General features: G+C 32.0%; 1 protein-coding gene across 4 annotated transcripts in view; it reads left to right on the plus strand.

Moving 5' to 3' along the window:
* LOC118198792 (high affinity cAMP-specific and IBMX-insensitive 3',5'-cyclic phosphodiesterase 8B-like) overlaps nt 1–19348 on the plus strand; it is a 419321-nt gene that overhangs the window by 344593 nt on the left and 55380 nt on the right. For 3 of the 4 annotated variants that reach the window (XM_085815741.1, XM_085815740.1, XM_035370562.2), the window contains exons 10-14: nt 1805–1870; nt 5459–5526; nt 16398–16574; nt 16816–16861; nt 16939–17086. In XM_085815741.1, coding sequence (XP_085671867.1) covers nt 1805–1870; nt 5459–5526; nt 16398–16574; nt 16816–16861; nt 16939–17086 — 505 coding nt within the window. The remainder of the gene's footprint in view (nt 1–1804; nt 1871–5458; nt 5527–16397; nt 16575–16815; nt 16862–16938; nt 17087–19348) is intronic. The other variant, XM_085815742.1, reaches the window with a different exon arrangement.

Here is a 19348-nt window from a genome sequence, read left to right on the forward strand (position 1 = left end):
ACTAATGCTGACTGGATCCTATGACAAGCAACAATGGCTGCCGACCTCCGAGATCAAAGCAGGGACAGGAGGCAAATACTCAAATGGTGTTGAAACTTCTCAGCTTTCTTCGATGAGTCCTCCGTTCACTATAACAGATGGTAACAATGGAGAGAAGACATCCGGCAGCCTCCATACTTGAGAAAACGATAAGCCAGGCGGAATTTGAGAATCCTGTTTAAAACGGAAATAAGATGGATAATATGCACCTCCGTAGAAACCATTTTCGTTTTGTCTGAAGAGATAAAAAATACTCTGGGTTGACTTTAAAGACATGACTAAATTTTTCTTCTTCTGTAAGCTCTTCTAGCAAAAAATTAGGCTGTTGCGATGATTTAAACAAATAGATTTTTATTTGAAGCAATTACTATACTATGTTCCTAGTGCCCTCGCACCACCACTGGGCAAAATTGCCCCTCAGTGAAATCAGCGGCATAGCGACAAAGATTGAGGTAAGAGAAATAGCTGAGCCAAGAGCAAAAAAAAGAGGCCGAGAGACCCACACTTCTCCTTTTTGCTACAAAAGTACACCAAGTTCGCCAAAACTCACCCAAAATGGGAATAACCTTGACACAAAAATGCAACGCATAAGGCAGTAGGAAAATTCTCACTTTTCAAAGTGTTAGTTCAACTCATTTCACCCCGTGATGCCAAACTTCATAAGGCCTAATTTAGTTCATATATTTCTTGAACTTGAACAGTTAGTCTGCAACTATTCAAGAAATATTTTATCTGATAATGAATTTTGAAACATAGTTATAATAAGCATACGGTCATTTTCTGTCGTAGGATAGAAAGCAGTACACAAACATATTGTCTAATGTTTGTCACTGTAATTTCAATCTTTGAGAAGTAAAACAGATAAAGGCTGATTTTAAAAGCTTTTTAAACTCTAGGTTGGTAGTTTTTAAAATCTGACAAATGCACAATTTTTTTTTTTTTTTTTTCTGTGAAATTTGCACAAAATTATCGCTATACTGAATTTCACTCACTTAGAGAACTTCTCAGTAAAGAATTTTGTTATATTTTGTTTGTGTGTTTGTTTTGCTTTGGAATGTTATTGAACTGCTTATGTTCATCATTTTCAGTAACAATATTAAATATTTTCCTTCATAAAATTTAATTTTGCATGAGGATTCATTATTTTTAATACTTTTTGTCTTCAAATTTTTAGTTTATTTTTTCAAATATTGATGTTGAAATTTTGCAGTATGGACTAATTTTTACTTTGTTAGAATTCTAGCATTTTCCTCCAATTTTTCATATAATTGTATTAAAACTGTGCGATAAAGTAACTTGCAAACTTAACTAGTTTTTATGTATGATAGTATACATTTTAAATACAAAGTAAAACTAAATACTGTTATAAATGAACTTATTACCTTCACACAATTACTACGGTCAGTGCTTATGATAATATAAGTTTTAAATGCAAAGTAAAACTAATACTATTATTATAAATAAAGTTGAAGTAAATTGAAATAATTCCCTTCACATGATTATTACAACCAATGTTTTATGTTCTGAAAGAATCCACAGATACTTAACTTTATTAAAATGTTCTCAATTTCCAATTCTTGCCGTTTATACCTGTTATAATGCCTTGAACTTTCACATTTTATAATTAAAAATAGAATTGTGCAAAGTAAAATTTGGTCTTAATTTCCATTAATTCTTTAAGTATTTTTTTTTTTTTTCATTATCTAGTATTCTTTATTTTAAATTTGGAAGTTTGGCAGTTTTTGTTTTATTTTTACTTTGATAGACATGCTTCCATTAGTCAAGCCCACAAGAAAAGGTTCAGTCGATGTTCGTTCCTTGGGTGGTGAAAGTATGTACCCATTTACATTTAAGTGAATGCCAGCACAAAATCATATCTTTTTTATGCACATCTCCTACCTCACTTGCATTTATTATATATTTAATGAAATCCTCGCTTGCTACCTCATTTGCTTTATTTATTATATATATACTGAAATCTTTTACCTTAGAAAATCACAAATATTTATTAAGAAATATTTTTAATAAATTCTGCAGTTTTTCAAAATACAGTTTAACAATTTCAAAATATTATTCATCAGAAATATTTTCTAAAGCATGATGTAGTTCATAAATTTTATAATTTCAAAATAATGTAGGGATAGATTTTTTTGCATTCCTGTCTTTCATTTTCAAGTTTAACTTCTTTTTTCCCCCCTGCATCTTAAAAAAGTAAGAATGAATATTCTAGCCAGATCTTATAGATGCTTGTCTAAGCTGAAGAGTAGTTTCTGATTAAAATAGCAATTTTATTTCTTGATGGTTTTAAATATAATTTTTTCTTAACATATGGCTGTTACTGCACAGTAAGACTTTTAGCATGTAATAATCCAATGAAGCATAATGCACAAGGTATTCATAAAGTTTGTAAACATTTCAAGAATTTGTAAATTTGCACTGTACTGAAATACAGATAGGTACTTTTCAGTTAATTAAGTGCTAATCTTAATTATACACCAACACCTTATGACTAGCTATATAGTAATATGATTGCTAATATCTGTAAAGCATAAACATCCAATAATTTTTTAATATTTTTATTTGCTTTTTATTCATGTACTAGTTTGGCAAATGTTAAATGATGAACAATGGGAATGAAATTCTTTCATAAGAAAGATTTTAATAAATTTGAATAGAAAGATTTTGTTCAGAAAATAGAATGAAATTTTAATGCTAACAAATCATTAAAACAGCACTTCAATGAATGGCGCCAGATGAAATGTTGCAGAACAAATGCTGAAGGTTACCACATTCTTTTTCTGACAGTTATTCCGTTTATTCATTTCTGCTGTCAAGAGCTTATGCTGATGTATTCTGTCATCTGAAGTTAAGAATCAATCATTATACAACTATCGATTGGAATAGTTAGTTACGCATGAATTTCTGAATTTACTTTTTTCATGAAGCTGTATATTTCTTAGTATTACACTTTCTATCTCTAGTTATATTTCATACTAACATTTATATTTGGCACCGAGTGGTATCTCGTATATTGAAAAATATTTGCAGTTAATACAAAAATTAGTTTAAATTACATAAAATCATGGAAATTTCATCATCACTGCACAGAAAGAATTGGAGGATTTTTAGCAAATTAGAGCATTCAAACTTTTTCTTTTTTACAAAAGTTTGGAAGTGGAATGGCCTTGGAATGTCTGTTCTGAAGTAACAGAATTAATTCTGAAATTTTTCAAAATAAAGTTTGTGTAATAATTTCAAAATAATGTGGGGATATATTGATGTGCTTCTCTTTTATTTTCATGTTTAATCCCCCCCCGATGGTGCATCTAGCTGTATTTCTTATAAATTTAAATGTTCCAAATACTATCATCCTCACTGCCTGCAAATAAATTAAGATGTAAACACAAAGCTATAAAGCAAGCTTTGTGTAGCTTTTGTAGGAGCTGTTGATATAAATCATCAGACATTATATTTTAACATTGTGAGTGTTGTTGAATGATCTCTATTCTACCTTCCTGCAGCCCTCACAGTGACAAACCTCAAATTTTCATGTCCAGAATATGAATGACCATTCACAGTAAGAGTGATGGCTTATTTCTTTATTCTTTCAAAAAATTGAAGGTTGGAACCGTTGACAGTAGGAGCAGTTAAGTAGGCTATGCCATCATCCAGTAATCTATTGTGCCTGAAATTAACAAAATAGCTTCTTTCAGGTTATAAATCATTTCATTTAGTGACAGGTTAACATAGTGCTTAATTATGAGTAGTGATAACTCGAAAGCAGAGTCATATATTACAGTTCTAAGACAAAACACTCTCAAATGGATATAACTATAATTAAAATGTTACATATTTAAATTCTTTAACTGTAGTTCCCACAGTTCTATGCATTTCTGTATTTGTGGTGTTATTGTATGTGGCAGTTTCATTAAAACACAAATATCTGAAGTGTTTAACTTTTCGATTTTCCTGGAAATGGTAAATATAATGCCATTTGTGCAAAATAATTAATATGCAATAAGATGGTCGAATGTATCCATCCTTCTAAATTATCAACAGGTATCAACTTCTAAATTATTCCTTAGGGTGATTAAAGACCATTGCTTTGCATCACCTTTTGGTATAATTAGCTAGTTACTGAAGAAATTTAGTTTAAAAGAAGGAAAGCAATATAACTATATTCTCTACAATCTGTACTCTTAAAATCTGTGCGCATCTATTTGTTTGTAATATCATCTTCTCCGGAATGGCCGTTAGTAGAGTTTTGAGAGAGGTACCCCCGATTCCAGAAATTCATGGGAAGCCATTTTGATCTGGAGATAAAAATGTGTTATTTTGAAAAATGTTACCATTACTCGCTTTCAAATCATAGAGTTTGTTAATCAAACATTTGTAAGCTTTACAAAATGTGGATTAAAATTAGCATTGCCAAATGTTAAACATATCATTATTATATATGGTCATAGTCTGACACTGAAGACAGCATGCAGTTGCATGTAAATCATTATATGTTGAAAATTTTTCGTTAATGGCAGCATTTTAAATAAATAGCTGCTGTTGACAACTTTTTTGTTTCAAGTTAGGGTAATTGACATGATATGTTATTGCCATTTTAATTCTTTTATTGATATTGGAAAAAAGTTGTTATATTACATTAAATTTAAATCATGATGTCATACATATGGCATTATTACGAACCCGTATGTATACATGATAGTGTGCGTGCAAGTTCATTATAAATTAAATGCACAAGTCTGGTGAAAAGTGAATAAAATTTATTTTTATCACAATGAATAAATATAATATGCTGAAATTTCCTCGGAGATATTAGTACAATATTGTAATATCTCACTATAGTTACCTTTCAAACTGCTAAAACGTTCAACAGAACTTAATTCATTACAGAGAAAGCTAATCTAATTTCATTGCGAATTTGCTACAGTAAACAACGGTTATCCAAACAACAACTGAATTGAGATGTTTTCCTCCAGCTTTTATAAGCTTTTTAAATCAAGCACATGAATATTCTGGTTCTGTTTGGGGCATACAAAATTCTTCCATCTTTTAACATCTATAGTTTTTGTTCATTATTTTACCATAACTTTTTCTTATTATCATTAATCAGTTTTCTTCTTTTATTATTTTTCAATTTTTTCAAGTAAAAAGTAGCACATATACTAATTATAAAAGAAGTAATGCATATTACGTCAATTTCTTCATTATTTTTCAGCCTTTGCTTCGAAGCGCATTTATAATTTACTATCATTTAAGATCTGGGTATTAATTTTTTATAAATGGCTGCATACGGTTTGGAATATTTTTCATAAGTGTAGTGCATAATTTAACCTCTTTATTTTATTAATTTTGGGGACACAAAAGTCTTTGCAAACTAATCAGATCTCTCTTTATTTTTATATAGCTGGTCTTAACCGAAGACAATCTTTTGCAAAATTTCATGCAATGACCTTAGAACCTCCTATAACAAAGGTGGGTTTGATACATTATTAATAGATTTTAATAGTGTTATAATTACTTCTGTTTTCAGTTACTCTATGTATGAGAGTCTGCAATTATAAGGTAACCAAAAACATTCTTACCGTTTTGAACAATTAAGAAAAAGTCATAAAACAAATAATAATCACCGCTAATCCTCAAAGTAATCACCATTGGCATCCAGTGTCTTTTGCAAATGAGTGGCTAGCTGTGTGATGCCATCGTGGTGTAACTCAGGCGTCTTGGACGCAAAGAAGTCTGTGAGGACCTTTTTGAGGTTTGACCGGTTGTTGAAGGATTTCGCACGAAGATGGTTACCCATGGAATGGAATAGGTGGTAGTCTGTTGGCACGAGGTCTGGGGAATATGGTGGATGGGGTAGCGTCTTCCAGCCCAGTTGCTGGATGGTGTCCCAGGCCTCTCGAGCTGCATGGGGCCTCACATGGAAGAGGAGTACACCCTTACGATTGACCAATGCTGGCTCTTTATGCATCAGTGCCTGATGCACGTGTTCCAACTGCTGCAAATACAGGCCTGCTGTGATGGCCCACTAGCAGGAGCTCATAGTGCACCACTTGGCGACTAGTCTACCAGATACAAAGCATGATCTTGCATGGGTGGAGGGAAGGTTTCACAGTGTGAGGCACAGGGTCCAGTGGTGACAACCAATGTCTGGAGCACATGAGTGTGTCATACTGGACCAACTTTTCATTGCTGGTGAGTACTTGATCAAATATTGCGGTGCTGAGTAAGCAATGACAAACAGGCAGTGACATGCTGTTGCTTGTTTGCATCAGACAGTGAATGGGGTACCCACTTGCTCAGCTTATATGCCTTTCCTATACGGTGCAAATGGAGTCTGATTATTTCATCGGATACCTGGAAGTGTGTAGTAAGCTCACCGCATGTTTGGCTACCGTCACTCTCTATGTCTCAGGGCCTCATCATCCAGCGCTAGTGGCCAACCGCTGCATGGTGCATCACTAAGAGATATATCCCCTGACTTCTGGAACCATTGCCTAGTGGTTCACTCGTTAACAGCACCATCCCCAAATGCCTGGCAAATTCGGCGACTTAATTCTGCTGCTGACAGGCACACTTTAAAATCATACAGCAAACATTTTCCAATGAACACCTATGACGTATCCATTTCAATCAGTCACTGTGTGAGTTATGTTTGAAGTACCAATGTAAAGCACTTTTATACTCTTGGATCAATGTCCAATGACCTATCTTCATTGCCAGGTTTGGTGACTATTTTTATGTTGGGGTTCACTCTTCCAATGTCATATCAGAAACTGCAAGCCCTTTTTTGGTTACCTTGTAGTTAAAACTGTATTAATATTATGCATAAGTATGAATTACTAATACATACAGATTAGAAACTTTTATGGTACATAAATAAATAGATTTAATAACCTACTTTTATTCACCAGCAGTATTTTTTAACTGCTAATAATACTAGAATTTGTTTATGTTCGAATAACATGCCCAGCAAAAATTAACTTGAAGTCAAAAAACAAAAAATCAGTGCTATATATGCAAATTTTCACAGAACTAGTTCCAATGGTTTTATCGAACTATCATTCTCAGCTGTCAAAATGCAAATGAATGAGATAAGATAAAAATGGCTGGACAGGAGTTAAGCTACTGCCAGCATCTGTTTGTGAAACAAGAAAACTAAAACATAATTTCCTTAAGGGCTGAAGGTGAAGATAGTTTAGAATTAGGGCCGTTAACTAAAACAGAAAGATTTTTTTGAATGTGAATCACCTCTAGAAAATCTAATTCATCAATGGAAGATGTTTTTTGAATAATTTTTTCTGCAAAAAAATGTAATGTGTGATTTTCGGACCAACAGTGCTGGGCAACAGAGGATTTTGTGTTTCCTTTTTTCCTAACATATGCCTTATTTTCTTTGCGAAATTTTTAAGGTTTTCTTAGTTTGACTAATGTAAATTAAACCACATTGGTAAGGAATCCTGTAAATACCATAGGAATTAATATCCTGTAAGGTATCCTTAAGTATGGAATGGGAATTTTATTGATAGAATAAATGACCTGAAAGTTAAATTTCTGTAAAATACGTTGATTTTTATAGCTAATTGATGGAAAGAGAAAGCAATAACAACAGAATCTTATAATCTCCTAAAACAAGACAGTGCCTTTTGGTGTGTTGAGATGATATTTTTTTTAATTGCTTGGTTTAATAATGTTGGGTGAAAAGCCCCAGTCAATGGATGCCGCTTTTAAATAATTTAATTCTTGATCAAGGGCCAATTTGGAGGAGCAAACTTGAAGGAAAACAAAGGAATAAAATGAAGCTAACTATTGTTTAGTCAAATGACATGATTTGAAGTGTAATGGAAAGCAAACTGATGAAGGTTTGCAGTAAACCGTAGTACTGAAGTTGGATGTGTTACGTGTGAAAAATTGTATCTTTCAAATATTTACAAACGTAAGTTATTATTTTGTTTATATTTTATTTATTTATTATAAAGTCAGACCAATCCTCTCACAGCTCAATGATTCCATACCTAAAGTCTACAAACCTTTGTCAACATTATGAATAGATGAATGTATGATAGCTTTCAAAGGGAGAACTTCATTGAAGCAGTATATGCCAATGATGCCTATACAAAGAGGTTACAAGGTGTGGTGTTTAGCAGACTCTAAGACTGGATATATTCAAAAATTTGAAATTTATTGTGGAAAAGAAACTTCTGATAATAAGGGTAAAATATTGAGCTTAGGGGAAACAAACTAAACTAACAGAAGATGTGAAACAGACAGGTCATCTTATAGCCTATGATAACTATTTGACATCTTTTAGGCTCGCAAAAAGTCTACTTATAAGTGGTCTGTTTTCTGTGCGGACTGTGAGGCCGCAAAGGAAGGATCTTCCACCAATGCTGAAGGCTAATAACAAACTACAAAGAGGGGAATCAGTGTTCATAACTAAGGAAGGTGTTGCTGCAATAAAGTGGATGGACAAAAAGGCTGTTACATTGTTGACTACTGCACACAATTCAGCGATTATTACATCTGTAAATCATACACAAAAGGATGGTACTAAAACAGAAGTACCTTGCCCTAAAGCTGTTGCAGTATATAACGATATCAGGGTAGGGGTTGATTTCTTCGATCAAAGAAAAGAAAGATACCAAATAGGAAGAAGATCTGTAGAATGGTGGCATCGTATTTTTGATTTTCTTATTGATCTTGGCATCGTAAATAGTTTTATACTGTTACAAGTCAACATAAGAAACAGAAGTTTAGACCAGCTAACATTCCGTATAGCATTAGCTCGTCAACTAATAGACGGATATTCCTCGAAAAAGGAAAGGCCGTCCTGCTAGGTTCCAAGCAAAACGATGTGCAGTTCCGGATGATATACGCTTAACCAATGTGGGAAATCATATGCCAAAGATGGTTTCCAACTATAGACGATATACGAAATGTAGCACAAAGGCCCAAGAAAAGAGGACCCACTATATGTGTGCAGTATGTGATGTACCCTTGTGCATTGCAACATGTTTCTCATCTTTTCACGGCAAATAATCGCCTTTAAATTGAATTTTCTCTATGACCATAAAAGGTCCCGTGGGAAGTATACTTCCCACCCCTAGAATTTAAATGTAAATGAAAAATTTGGCAAAATAAAATATATTTCCTTAAATGCTATTGTTTAGTTGATAATAAAACATAAAAAACCGGGAGAAATTCAAAAGAGAAATAAATGGCCCACGAAAGGGTTAAAACATCTTTGTTACCATCGAACAGGGTAAAAGTATCGTCTACATAGTGGATCCATACCAGGAAGTTTAAAGTTTCAAATAATTTAGATTCATAATAATGCATGTAGATATCAGCTAGGGATGGGACTAAGAGGGCTTCCCATGGCTAATCCCTCAGTTTGCTTGCAATACATATTTTGGGAAACAAAATGCAAGCTCATCAATTTTGATGCAGGAGAAATTCACGAAGTCTGGATTCTAGATATCTTAATGCATTCTCCGCTGGAACATTGGTGAATAATGATTTTACATCAAAAGAAACCATGAGCAAATTTCTAGGAGAAATGCTTTTAACTTTTTTTTACAAACTCTATTGAATTTTTTATCATGTAAATGTTATTATCTAATATAGTTGAAAATCTAGAAACTGAATACAGTACAAAATCCGAAATTCGGGCTCGAAGGGATTTTTTCCGGATATTAGATCATCAGTTTAAATCTAGTAAGATGGCATGTAGAGATTATAAAATTAAGAATATGAAATCGTGATTTGTGAAATAATGAAGTATTTATGGTCTAAAAGGTATCAAAATGTTCAAAAAAAAAAAAAAAGTCTTAGCATTTATTTGTTTACCTTATTAAACATTTCTTTTAATGTAAGTTGTTTAAGTTGCTTCGTTTTTTGTGCTAATACTTTTTCTTTAATTATGTAGACAGATATAATCTCTTGTTCAGTTACATTGTTGAAGTCCTCTCACTGCTGTTTCGAGAATTCCGACTAACTTGTCAATTAAAATTTTCTCATTTTCAGTAATTTCTCTGTCACTTTCTTCACTATCAGTAGCAGTATTTTCTGGATCTAGAACCATATTACAGATTTCGCCATTCATTAATTGATTGATGATTGAGAAGCATTGTTATCACAATGAAAAACTTTTATATCATCTTCATTTATTAGCACTTCTCCACATTTCTTTACAAAATCCGTTAATTGGAAAATTTCACCTTTTTTTTGCAATATCCGAAAACCTTCTAATTCCTACATATACTTAAGCCTTATTGAGGCCAGGCGCTAGATATCATATTGCCTGATGCAGTCTCTCTGGATTCTAAATTCTTCGACTCGGTGCGGCCATATGAGCCCTGGTGCCAGTTCTTTCTTTTTGTGAATAACAAATCAGTTATTCTTAATTCAAATAGCCCTAAATGTAATCTTTGTGTCTATGTGAATCATCAACAAAATCTATTTTTAGTATATAAAAAGAAATTTTTGGTAAATTTTCCCTCATCAACATTTTTTAGCGCATTTAACTTAAATTTGTAATCATCACCAAGCGTAATGTCAACATAAAGGATTACCATGCTCCTTTATTATTCAATTACTAACATAAAAATATTGTTTAGGCATCGCTACATGAGTCATTACTCAAGTTGTCATGTTTTGATAAACATGCGATGATGAAAGAAAATTATAATAAGTAATGATTCGACAGGTTGGCATCAGATCAACAATGTGGAATGTTTTGGTTTGAGAGTGCCAAGCAGATACGCAGCAACGGAGCCAAATTACTGATCATACAAATTTATGCTAAGATGATTGTTTCTTGAATAACAAGGTATTTTATTCAAAGTGAAATTATTAGAATCGGGAGTCTCCAGATGTTTTATTATGCATTGAGGGAGGAATCAAATGCCCTTGTGTAAAGCCTCTGAGAAAACGTTGTTGTTGGTTTTGAGATCTGGATTTTAGATCATTCCGGATAATGAACTTCCAGATTTCAGGCTTTGTACTATATTAGCTAACGGGTACGAGGCAGTGCCTAAATCAATGTAAGTATTCTTGTCCAGGGTGACTATCTGGCCACCTTTGTCAGGCTTTGAAATGATAATGTCTGGATTAGAATGAATTTCGTGCATTTTAGCTCTTTCTCTGACATTTAACTTTGGTTTCAAAGGCTTATTGTTGAATTTCACATATTTCACATTATGGGCAATAAGGTGCCTAATCTTCTTTTTTTTTTTTTTTTTTTTTTTTTTTTTGTGTGTGTGTGTGTGTGTGTATCTCAAACTTTACTGAATTTAAAAGCTTTTTTGATATCAACCAAAATCTTTGAAATCGAGGGTTTTGAGGTTTATGAGAAGTTAAAATTATATTTCACAATTCTCTCTTGTTCTTCTGATAAACAACACTAGAAATATTAACTATTGGCTTAATATTTACAATGGGAAGACTTTTTGAACTACTTAAATTGGAAGACTGTAAAAGGAGGTTTTGGAGTTTAAATGCAAGGGTGTTTTTGTCAGGGCTGTGGAGTCAGATAGTCTTTTGGGCAAAAGGAGGTGGATTTGGAGTCGCTAAAAACACGTCGACTCCAGTTTTTGTTGGACATTTTGAATATGAAATGAAGTTAATGTGAATTGAAAAAAAAATTTAATGACAAACTGAGTTAATATTTTTATTTATGAACTATATACATTAATAAATAGTTATTTTCTATTTTACTGACTATTAATAAATAAACATAAGGGAGCAGGATGGACATGATATTTGCCGATACTGATTAAACTGATTCATTTAGTTACAAATCTCATTTGTAAATTTAAGTAAGCAGCAATAGCAGCAAGAACTCTCAAAATTGATGCCATTCTTAGGAAGTGAGCAGGAAAAGGAGCTATTATTGATTGAGCAACGTGATGGAGAAGTACATATTTGGTGATATGGTGGTTGTTAGAATTAATTTTTTCAGAAGATGTAGATATCCCTAATGTTTCACTAACAGAAAGACTGTGGAATGATCTTTAGAAGAATTAACAAGAGGCGAGAATGTGATGTTTCTGAAATAGAGGGTTTACTGCAGAAGGAATTATTTTTTCAATGAAGAAAAGAGAAACTAGTTTGCTAGACAATAAAATCTTGCTGGGTTCAATATATGTAGATCCCAAACTCCAAATTTTGTTGGATGACGAACAAATTAAAAAAAGGCAAAGAAAGCCATCTGTGAACTGAATGAAATTATTCTCTGAATAACTAGATAATTCAAATCAGGACAGTCAAACTGCACACATTGCAAGTGAGTCTCTATCATCCTCTTCCACTGATGAATTAGATTTTGAAAAATATTTGGATAATATTGAAAAGGCTAAGGCTAAGCGAATGAAAATAAAGAACCAAGAGCCTTTAGATATAAAAATGAAAAAATACAAACAAGATTTATACATGGCCTCTGAAGAAATAGAGAAATATGATTGCTCTTGCAAGACACCTCTTTTAGAACTTATAAAAATCTATCCTGAAAAGTTAAAAGAAGTAGCCCTAATAGTAACAGCTCTTCCTCCTATTCAGGTCAGTGTGGAAAGACTCTTCGCAGTTCTGAAGTTTATCAAATTGGATCTATGGTCCTCTAACAAAGAAAACCTTGCGAAGTTATACTGTTTCTTAGAAATTACTAATGCCAGTTTTCCATTTCATAATAAATGCTAATTAATATAAAAAATTTGCTATGCATCAATTTTTTTCTGTAGCATCTATTACTTCTTTTATATTTAAAAAAATAAGCTGTAACCCATGTGTATATGTTTACATATATATGATGGAATCGGAGTCTTTAAAATTCCAGGAGTCGGAGTCGGTCATTTTCCCTACCAATTCCACAGCCCTGGTTTTTATGGCAGTTAACTATATTCTCAGTTCTATACCAAGGCTGTTGTTTAATGGTAGTGAATTTTGGATATGAATTAGCGAGTTCCAGATGAAGCTTATATAGCTCAAGGTCAATTTTGGATAACTGTTGATGTGTATTCCTTCTGATGGACCGAAGCAATGCAAGTTTGCAGTTTAAAAAAATTCTTGAAACATAATTGGAAGAGTTTTGATAAGATTTAATTTGAATGAAATTTGAGATAACTTTTTTATGTTTATGCTGTAGTGAGAAGTCAAAATTATTCAGAATTTTTGTCGTTTCAGGTGTAATTTATCATAAACCTTCATAGATTTGACTTCCACCACACTTCAAATCATGTCATCTGGCTTAACAAAAGTTTGCTTCATTTTATTCCTTTGTTTTCCATGCACTTCAAGTTTTCTCCTCCGATTGGCTATTGATCAAGAACTAAATTATTTAAAAGTAGTAGCTATTGACAGGGGCCTTTTTATGCAACATTATTAACGAAGCAGTTAAAAATTATCATTTCAACAAACCAAAAGGCACACTCTAGTTTTAGAAGATTATAAGAATTATGTTATTATTCCTTTCTTTCTATCAGTTAGCTATAAAATTGCATGGAATTTACAGAAATTTAACTTTCGGGTAATTTATTTTCCTATTAATAAAAGTCCCAGTTCCATGCTAAAGGACCCTATTCCGAATATGAATTCCTGTGGTATTTACAAGGTTCCTTGCCAGTGCGCTTTAATTTACATTGGTTTGGTCAAACTAAGAGAGCCTTAAAATTTTGCATTAAAAAACATGATATATGTTAGGAAAAAGGAAACACAGAAGTCCTCTGTTGCCTAACATTGTTGGTCTGAAAATCACACTTTCTTTTTTTCTGCAACCAAGCTTATTCAAAAAACATCTTCCATAGGTGAATTAGGTTTTCTTGAGGTGTTTCACATTTAAAAAAAATCTCTCTGTTCTAGTTAACGATTTAATCCCAATTCATCTTAACCTTCAGCCTGTAAGGAAATTTTGTTTTAGTTTTCTTGTTTCATAAGCAGATGATGACAGTAACTTAACTCCTGTCCAGCCATTCTTATCTTCTCTCGTTCATTTGCACTTTGGCAGCTGAGGATGGTGGTTCGGTAAAACCATCCGAACTAGTCCTGTGAAAATTTGCATATATAATGCTGATTTGTTGTTGTTTGCCTTCTAAATTAAACTATAATTTTTATTTGGAAAATATTTATTGCAGGCTTCAGAATATTTAAATATTACAAGAACATTCAGTTAGTGAAAGAATCTGATAAAGTTTAAACATTAACAGTCAACCTTTCTCAAATTAAAAAAGAAAAGAAACAAAAAGCTTTCCTGATACTTGGATTGCACCAAGAATCAGTATGGTTGGTTAATTGATGGTGACATAGTATCATAGATGACTTCATAAAAATAGAATAGACAGAGATGACTTCATAGATAATTTTGTTAGAGAAAGTGAGATAAAACCATACCACTATCTTGTTCACCATAAACAGAACCGAAGACAACTGATGTTATTAGCAATCTATACATCAGTCACAGATATTCTCCTGCAACTCAAACACAAGCAAGTAATACTAAGCTTGGCAATAGGGAATGAAATATAAGATACCAAACACTTAATGCATATTCAATTTGAATTATCCATTCCTGTAAAATACATGATTCTTTTGGAATGTAATTATTTTATAATGAACTTCACTGTTTATCTAAATCTATAACTGCTTTTTAGTAGTTATTCCAGTAAATAGCTTTCCTGCGATACCTTCAAGGATAAAAGAATAATTGAAGTCGATGCCATTTTAAGTCTTTTCTTGATGACCTTTGTGAAAAGGTTTCATATTTAAGATTTTTAAAAATGTAAAATTTCCTATTTAAATGTTTATTATTTGAAGCAGTATGCTTCTTAAAATAATTTTTTATGTATATTATGATTAGGATTCATAGCTTCTTATGGATTTCATCATGTGTCAAGAAGAAAAATTTGGTGCTTTATTGCCTTTTCAAATTATTAGATAATAAAAGTACCAATTCTTTCATAAAGTAATTCATACTAATGCATTATAGACAGGGACAGTAGTCTTTTCTAACCATGTTTGCACAGAGAACATTTAAAGTGTCAATTGAATCTCAGATATGACATATGAAATTTTTGTTTATAAAAATTGAATAGTATTTTAAAAGAAACTGTTTTTAAAATTTCCTATTACACCAAAATTTCTGTGAAATCTTCAGCTACTTTTAGGAGTAACATATACACAGGGAATTCATAATTCTGTAAAGAGTTTAAAAAATTTATAATGCATTAATTGCAACAAACACATCCAAAAAAAGTGCATATCAGTACATGAATAATCTCATAAGTTTTATATGCACCTTACAGATGCTTAATACTCCTGATGGCATGACATCACCAACTAGGTATGACATGTTTTATATTTTGTATCCTGTCTTGATTCATGGCAACCAGAAAATAATAGTTCTTCTTACAATTAGATAATCTTCGGTCAAGGATTGAATATGTCTTTTGTCATGCATGTACTAGGTGGTACTAGTGATTGCATGCATGATCCCTTCTCGCAGTTGTGCTAAATCCCATGTTAAAGAGAACACAAACACATGGTCTTTGATGTAACCTTATAAGAAAAAAAAATCACATGGAATTATATAATGTGAAGGCCATGGAAGAAGAGAGATTTATCTGGAAAACCATCTCAAATTCATTGAGCTAAGCACAAATGTGTGTAGCTCCACATTTGATGCGAAATGAACTTACAGCTGTTCACTGTGCAAATTAAAATGGCCCATGGAAGCTAAATCTAGAGTTACTTGATGGATCGTATTATGAATGGAACCCTGAAAAGATTTTTTATATTTCTTTCTGCCCTGTTAGTAGTATTATAGTATTACAATCAGATTAAGTTAGAGTAATCAGAGTATTGAAATCAGAAATTATATTTTCTTTATCGTGGGACTAAACAGCAATAAGTATCAAGAAAGATTAGACATTTTTAATTCAAATTTTGATTATTATGCAAAAACCTAGGTAGAGATGCTTGAACGTATTGGAAGGAATGTAATGAAAATAATTAAGGATAGTTATGTGCATAAATTATAAGCCTAATTGAAGATTTTTAGGCTTCTCTTCGGTTTTGTCTTCTATCCTGATTCATAGCAATTAGGAAATACTGTTTTTTTTTTTTTTTTTTTTTTCTTCTACAATTAGATAATCTTGAGAAGATTTCTTAAAATCTTTATCAGAGTCAATTCCAAATCCTTCTTCTAATATATTTCCATTCTGCTGTAATAAAAACAATGTACAATTTACATATGATATTCAAATTATATTATTTTATATGTCATGCTTCTCCAATTTATCTTTTTATAATCCATATTTATCAAGCTTCTCCTTTTTTTCTTCGAAATGTTGTAGGTTATAAATATGATTTTAGCAACACAAGAACATAGTCCTCTTTTTGTTGCGCAAGCACTTGATCGTGTTTTGGACATCTTGCGGAGCACAGACATATATTCTCCTCAGTTTACTGGATTACGACAAAACCATGCTGAGGATCAAGTAGCATCAGATCTCTTCAGTGGTTTGATTTCTGTACGTATGATTTGTCTAGATACATATACAGCTCTAAAAAATGTATCACAAAGTGTAATTTAGCCCAATTTAGTAACATCTATTATTGACATATTTTAAAGTTTACTTTTCTGAATTTAAAGTTTATTTTTACAAATAAACTTTTTCTTTTTCCCTGTTTTACATGACTTCAATTCTGTCATTTTTTATTGACAGAATTGCATTATCAATGCATTATCAATATCTGCTTATTTTATTTCAGAATAATAAACAAGTTATTAGGAGGTTTTCTCATGAGGCTTTCAAAGGTAACTTGATTTTATGCTGTTGCCAAAACAGTTGCAGGAAAATATTTCACCTTTCTCACATTGAATTCTCTTAATAGGTGTTCCATCTTCTGGATCACAACCACCACTGACACCATCATGTCTACCAACACTGGAGTCAGCTTCACCAAAAATTAAAGAAATTTTAGAAAGTGTTAATGAATGGTATTTTGACATTTTTCAGTTAGAGAGAGTAACAGAGAAAAGGTAAGCAATATTATACATTTAATTATTGAAGTAATTTATGCTTATTTACAGCTAACTGTTAAAATCACCTTTTCTACAATAATATGTATTGAAGAGGAGGAATACATATATATTTAAAATTTCTGGTTATCTTCAATTTATTTCTGTAAACTAATATTACTCATAAAAGGTATATATATATATGTATATATACATATATAATAACTTAGCAAATCTGTTGGCACAGTACATGCATGATGAAGAAAAATTTGTAGCAAATTCTTTTAATTATTCAATAAATCCCAGAGGACATTTATTCTCCATTATTCTTGGTACACTTTGTTTGATAATTTTGTTTACTTTTCTGCTTAAAAAACTTAATAAAATTTAAGATATATACATTGGATAACAACTGTATGTTTTATTTAATTATTACTCATGATCATCCCCAGTTCAACACGAGGCTAATCCGGTTCTTATAAATCACAACGCAATGCTAAAAGTTAGGTTAGATTTTAGGTAAATTTAATTTGTGTGAGATGTATTCTTAAAAGGCACCTTAACACTTGAAAACACAAATATAATTATAATAGGAGTTGTTTTTTCCACTGAAGATTGAGATTAGAATCTGCCCAATCTGGAATAAAATAAGGCTTTTTTTGCAGACATTCTGCAGCTAAACGAAAGAAAGAAATCTATTTAATGATATTTTTTTACTAAATTGAGATATTTTATATTTATTTCGCAGCATACATAAGGGAAAAATATGTGCATTAAATTTCATGATGTCATCATATTGCTAGAATTAATTTCAGGATTATGCCAGAGAAAATTTCCTGAAATTTGGATATATTATTTACTAATGATAAATAAATTTAGAGGGAAGAAGCAACATTAAATGATAAGAATAACATAATTACTTAAAAATTTAATTAGAATAATCAACGATATTTTAGCGAATATAGTTATATGGTTATCCTAGATGATTGATTACTATTTTTTTATTTTACTGCAAAATGACAAGGTATTTATTAAAAAGAAAAGAAAAAAAAAAAAAAAAGATTTTGCGGTAAAATCCTAGTATACGATACGGCCTTCGCGTGATTTTAAAAATTGTCGCCAAGAACAAAATGACCCGTTTACTGCTCATCATCATGTCGCCAAATCCCACTGTACCATACATGGAGATTATTCTAACCAAAGAATGTCTATGTAAAAAGCGGAGGGAAAATTTGCCAAGGGATTTGGCGACAGAACCTGGCAGCCAGAATTTCCCTCTCTGAGATGTGTACAGGAAATTGAGAAACACGTGTTTGTTTTTTGACAAAATGTTCTTTGACAAAAAAGAAAACTACGAAAATCCGTTTTTAAATTATTGCAAAAAATCCAAGAAGAAACGTTTTTTCTTGGATTTTTCACAATAATTTTAAAAACGGATTTTCATAGATTTTTTTTCCCCTCAAAATAACTAATCCATGAATTAATTTACTTGTGCCAAAAAATATTTTCTTTTTCTTTAGAGTTTAAAGAAATTTTAAACGATATTCATTTTATGAACTCTTGATAACGTGACCTTCGAACTTCGACACCGGTTTCGAGCTTTGGTGACAGATATATCGCGCATGCACAGCTGTTTCTCGCTGTGATGGAACGGAGCCATGTCTGTTGCAGAGAGGTTTTCCTTCTTTACAGTACATATTTTTTTATTCTAACCTTCATGGTTCTGTATACTAGGATTAAACCCATTTTGTTTTATACGAGAACAGGTACTTTCTTTAGTTCATGCACTGCACATGCGATTCTCGAGGCTACTGGAAACCAAAAGTTGTGGGAAACTTGCTTTGTCTTTCTAAAAAGACAATCAAATTGGAGCTGCGAAAATTGGCTCTATGCCAGCTGCCCGAGTGACACTCACGTGATACACAATTCACCAAAAAAGTTATCTCTTCCGATGTCGGCGCAAAACTCGCCTTTTTTGGCGGGATCGTTGTATGAAATTCCCTGACTTTTCCAGATTTTGACTAAAACACTTAAATTCCCTGTCTTTTCCCTGAATGTTTTGGTCAGTTTCCGAATTCCCTGACTTTTTACGGTTTTCCAGGTAGCGTGGCAACCCTGTTATATTGAGGTTCGAAGTGAGATGTACTTACTGATTCTAAGGAACGACGCTAAATGCTCATCTGTCAGTCTACTTTTGAAATAATTCTATGATTCATAGCTGAAACACATGTTCACATATATAAGAAGCAGACATTGCACTGATTTTCTGGACATGAGATATTA

This window comes from Stegodyphus dumicola, chromosome 4 (genome assembly GCF_044657685.1).
Source record: "Stegodyphus dumicola isolate Sdum_Otavi_A_Nest chromosome 4, ASM4465768v1".
NCBI classification, from domain to species: Eukaryota; Metazoa; Arthropoda; class Arachnida; order Araneae; family Eresidae; genus Stegodyphus; species Stegodyphus dumicola.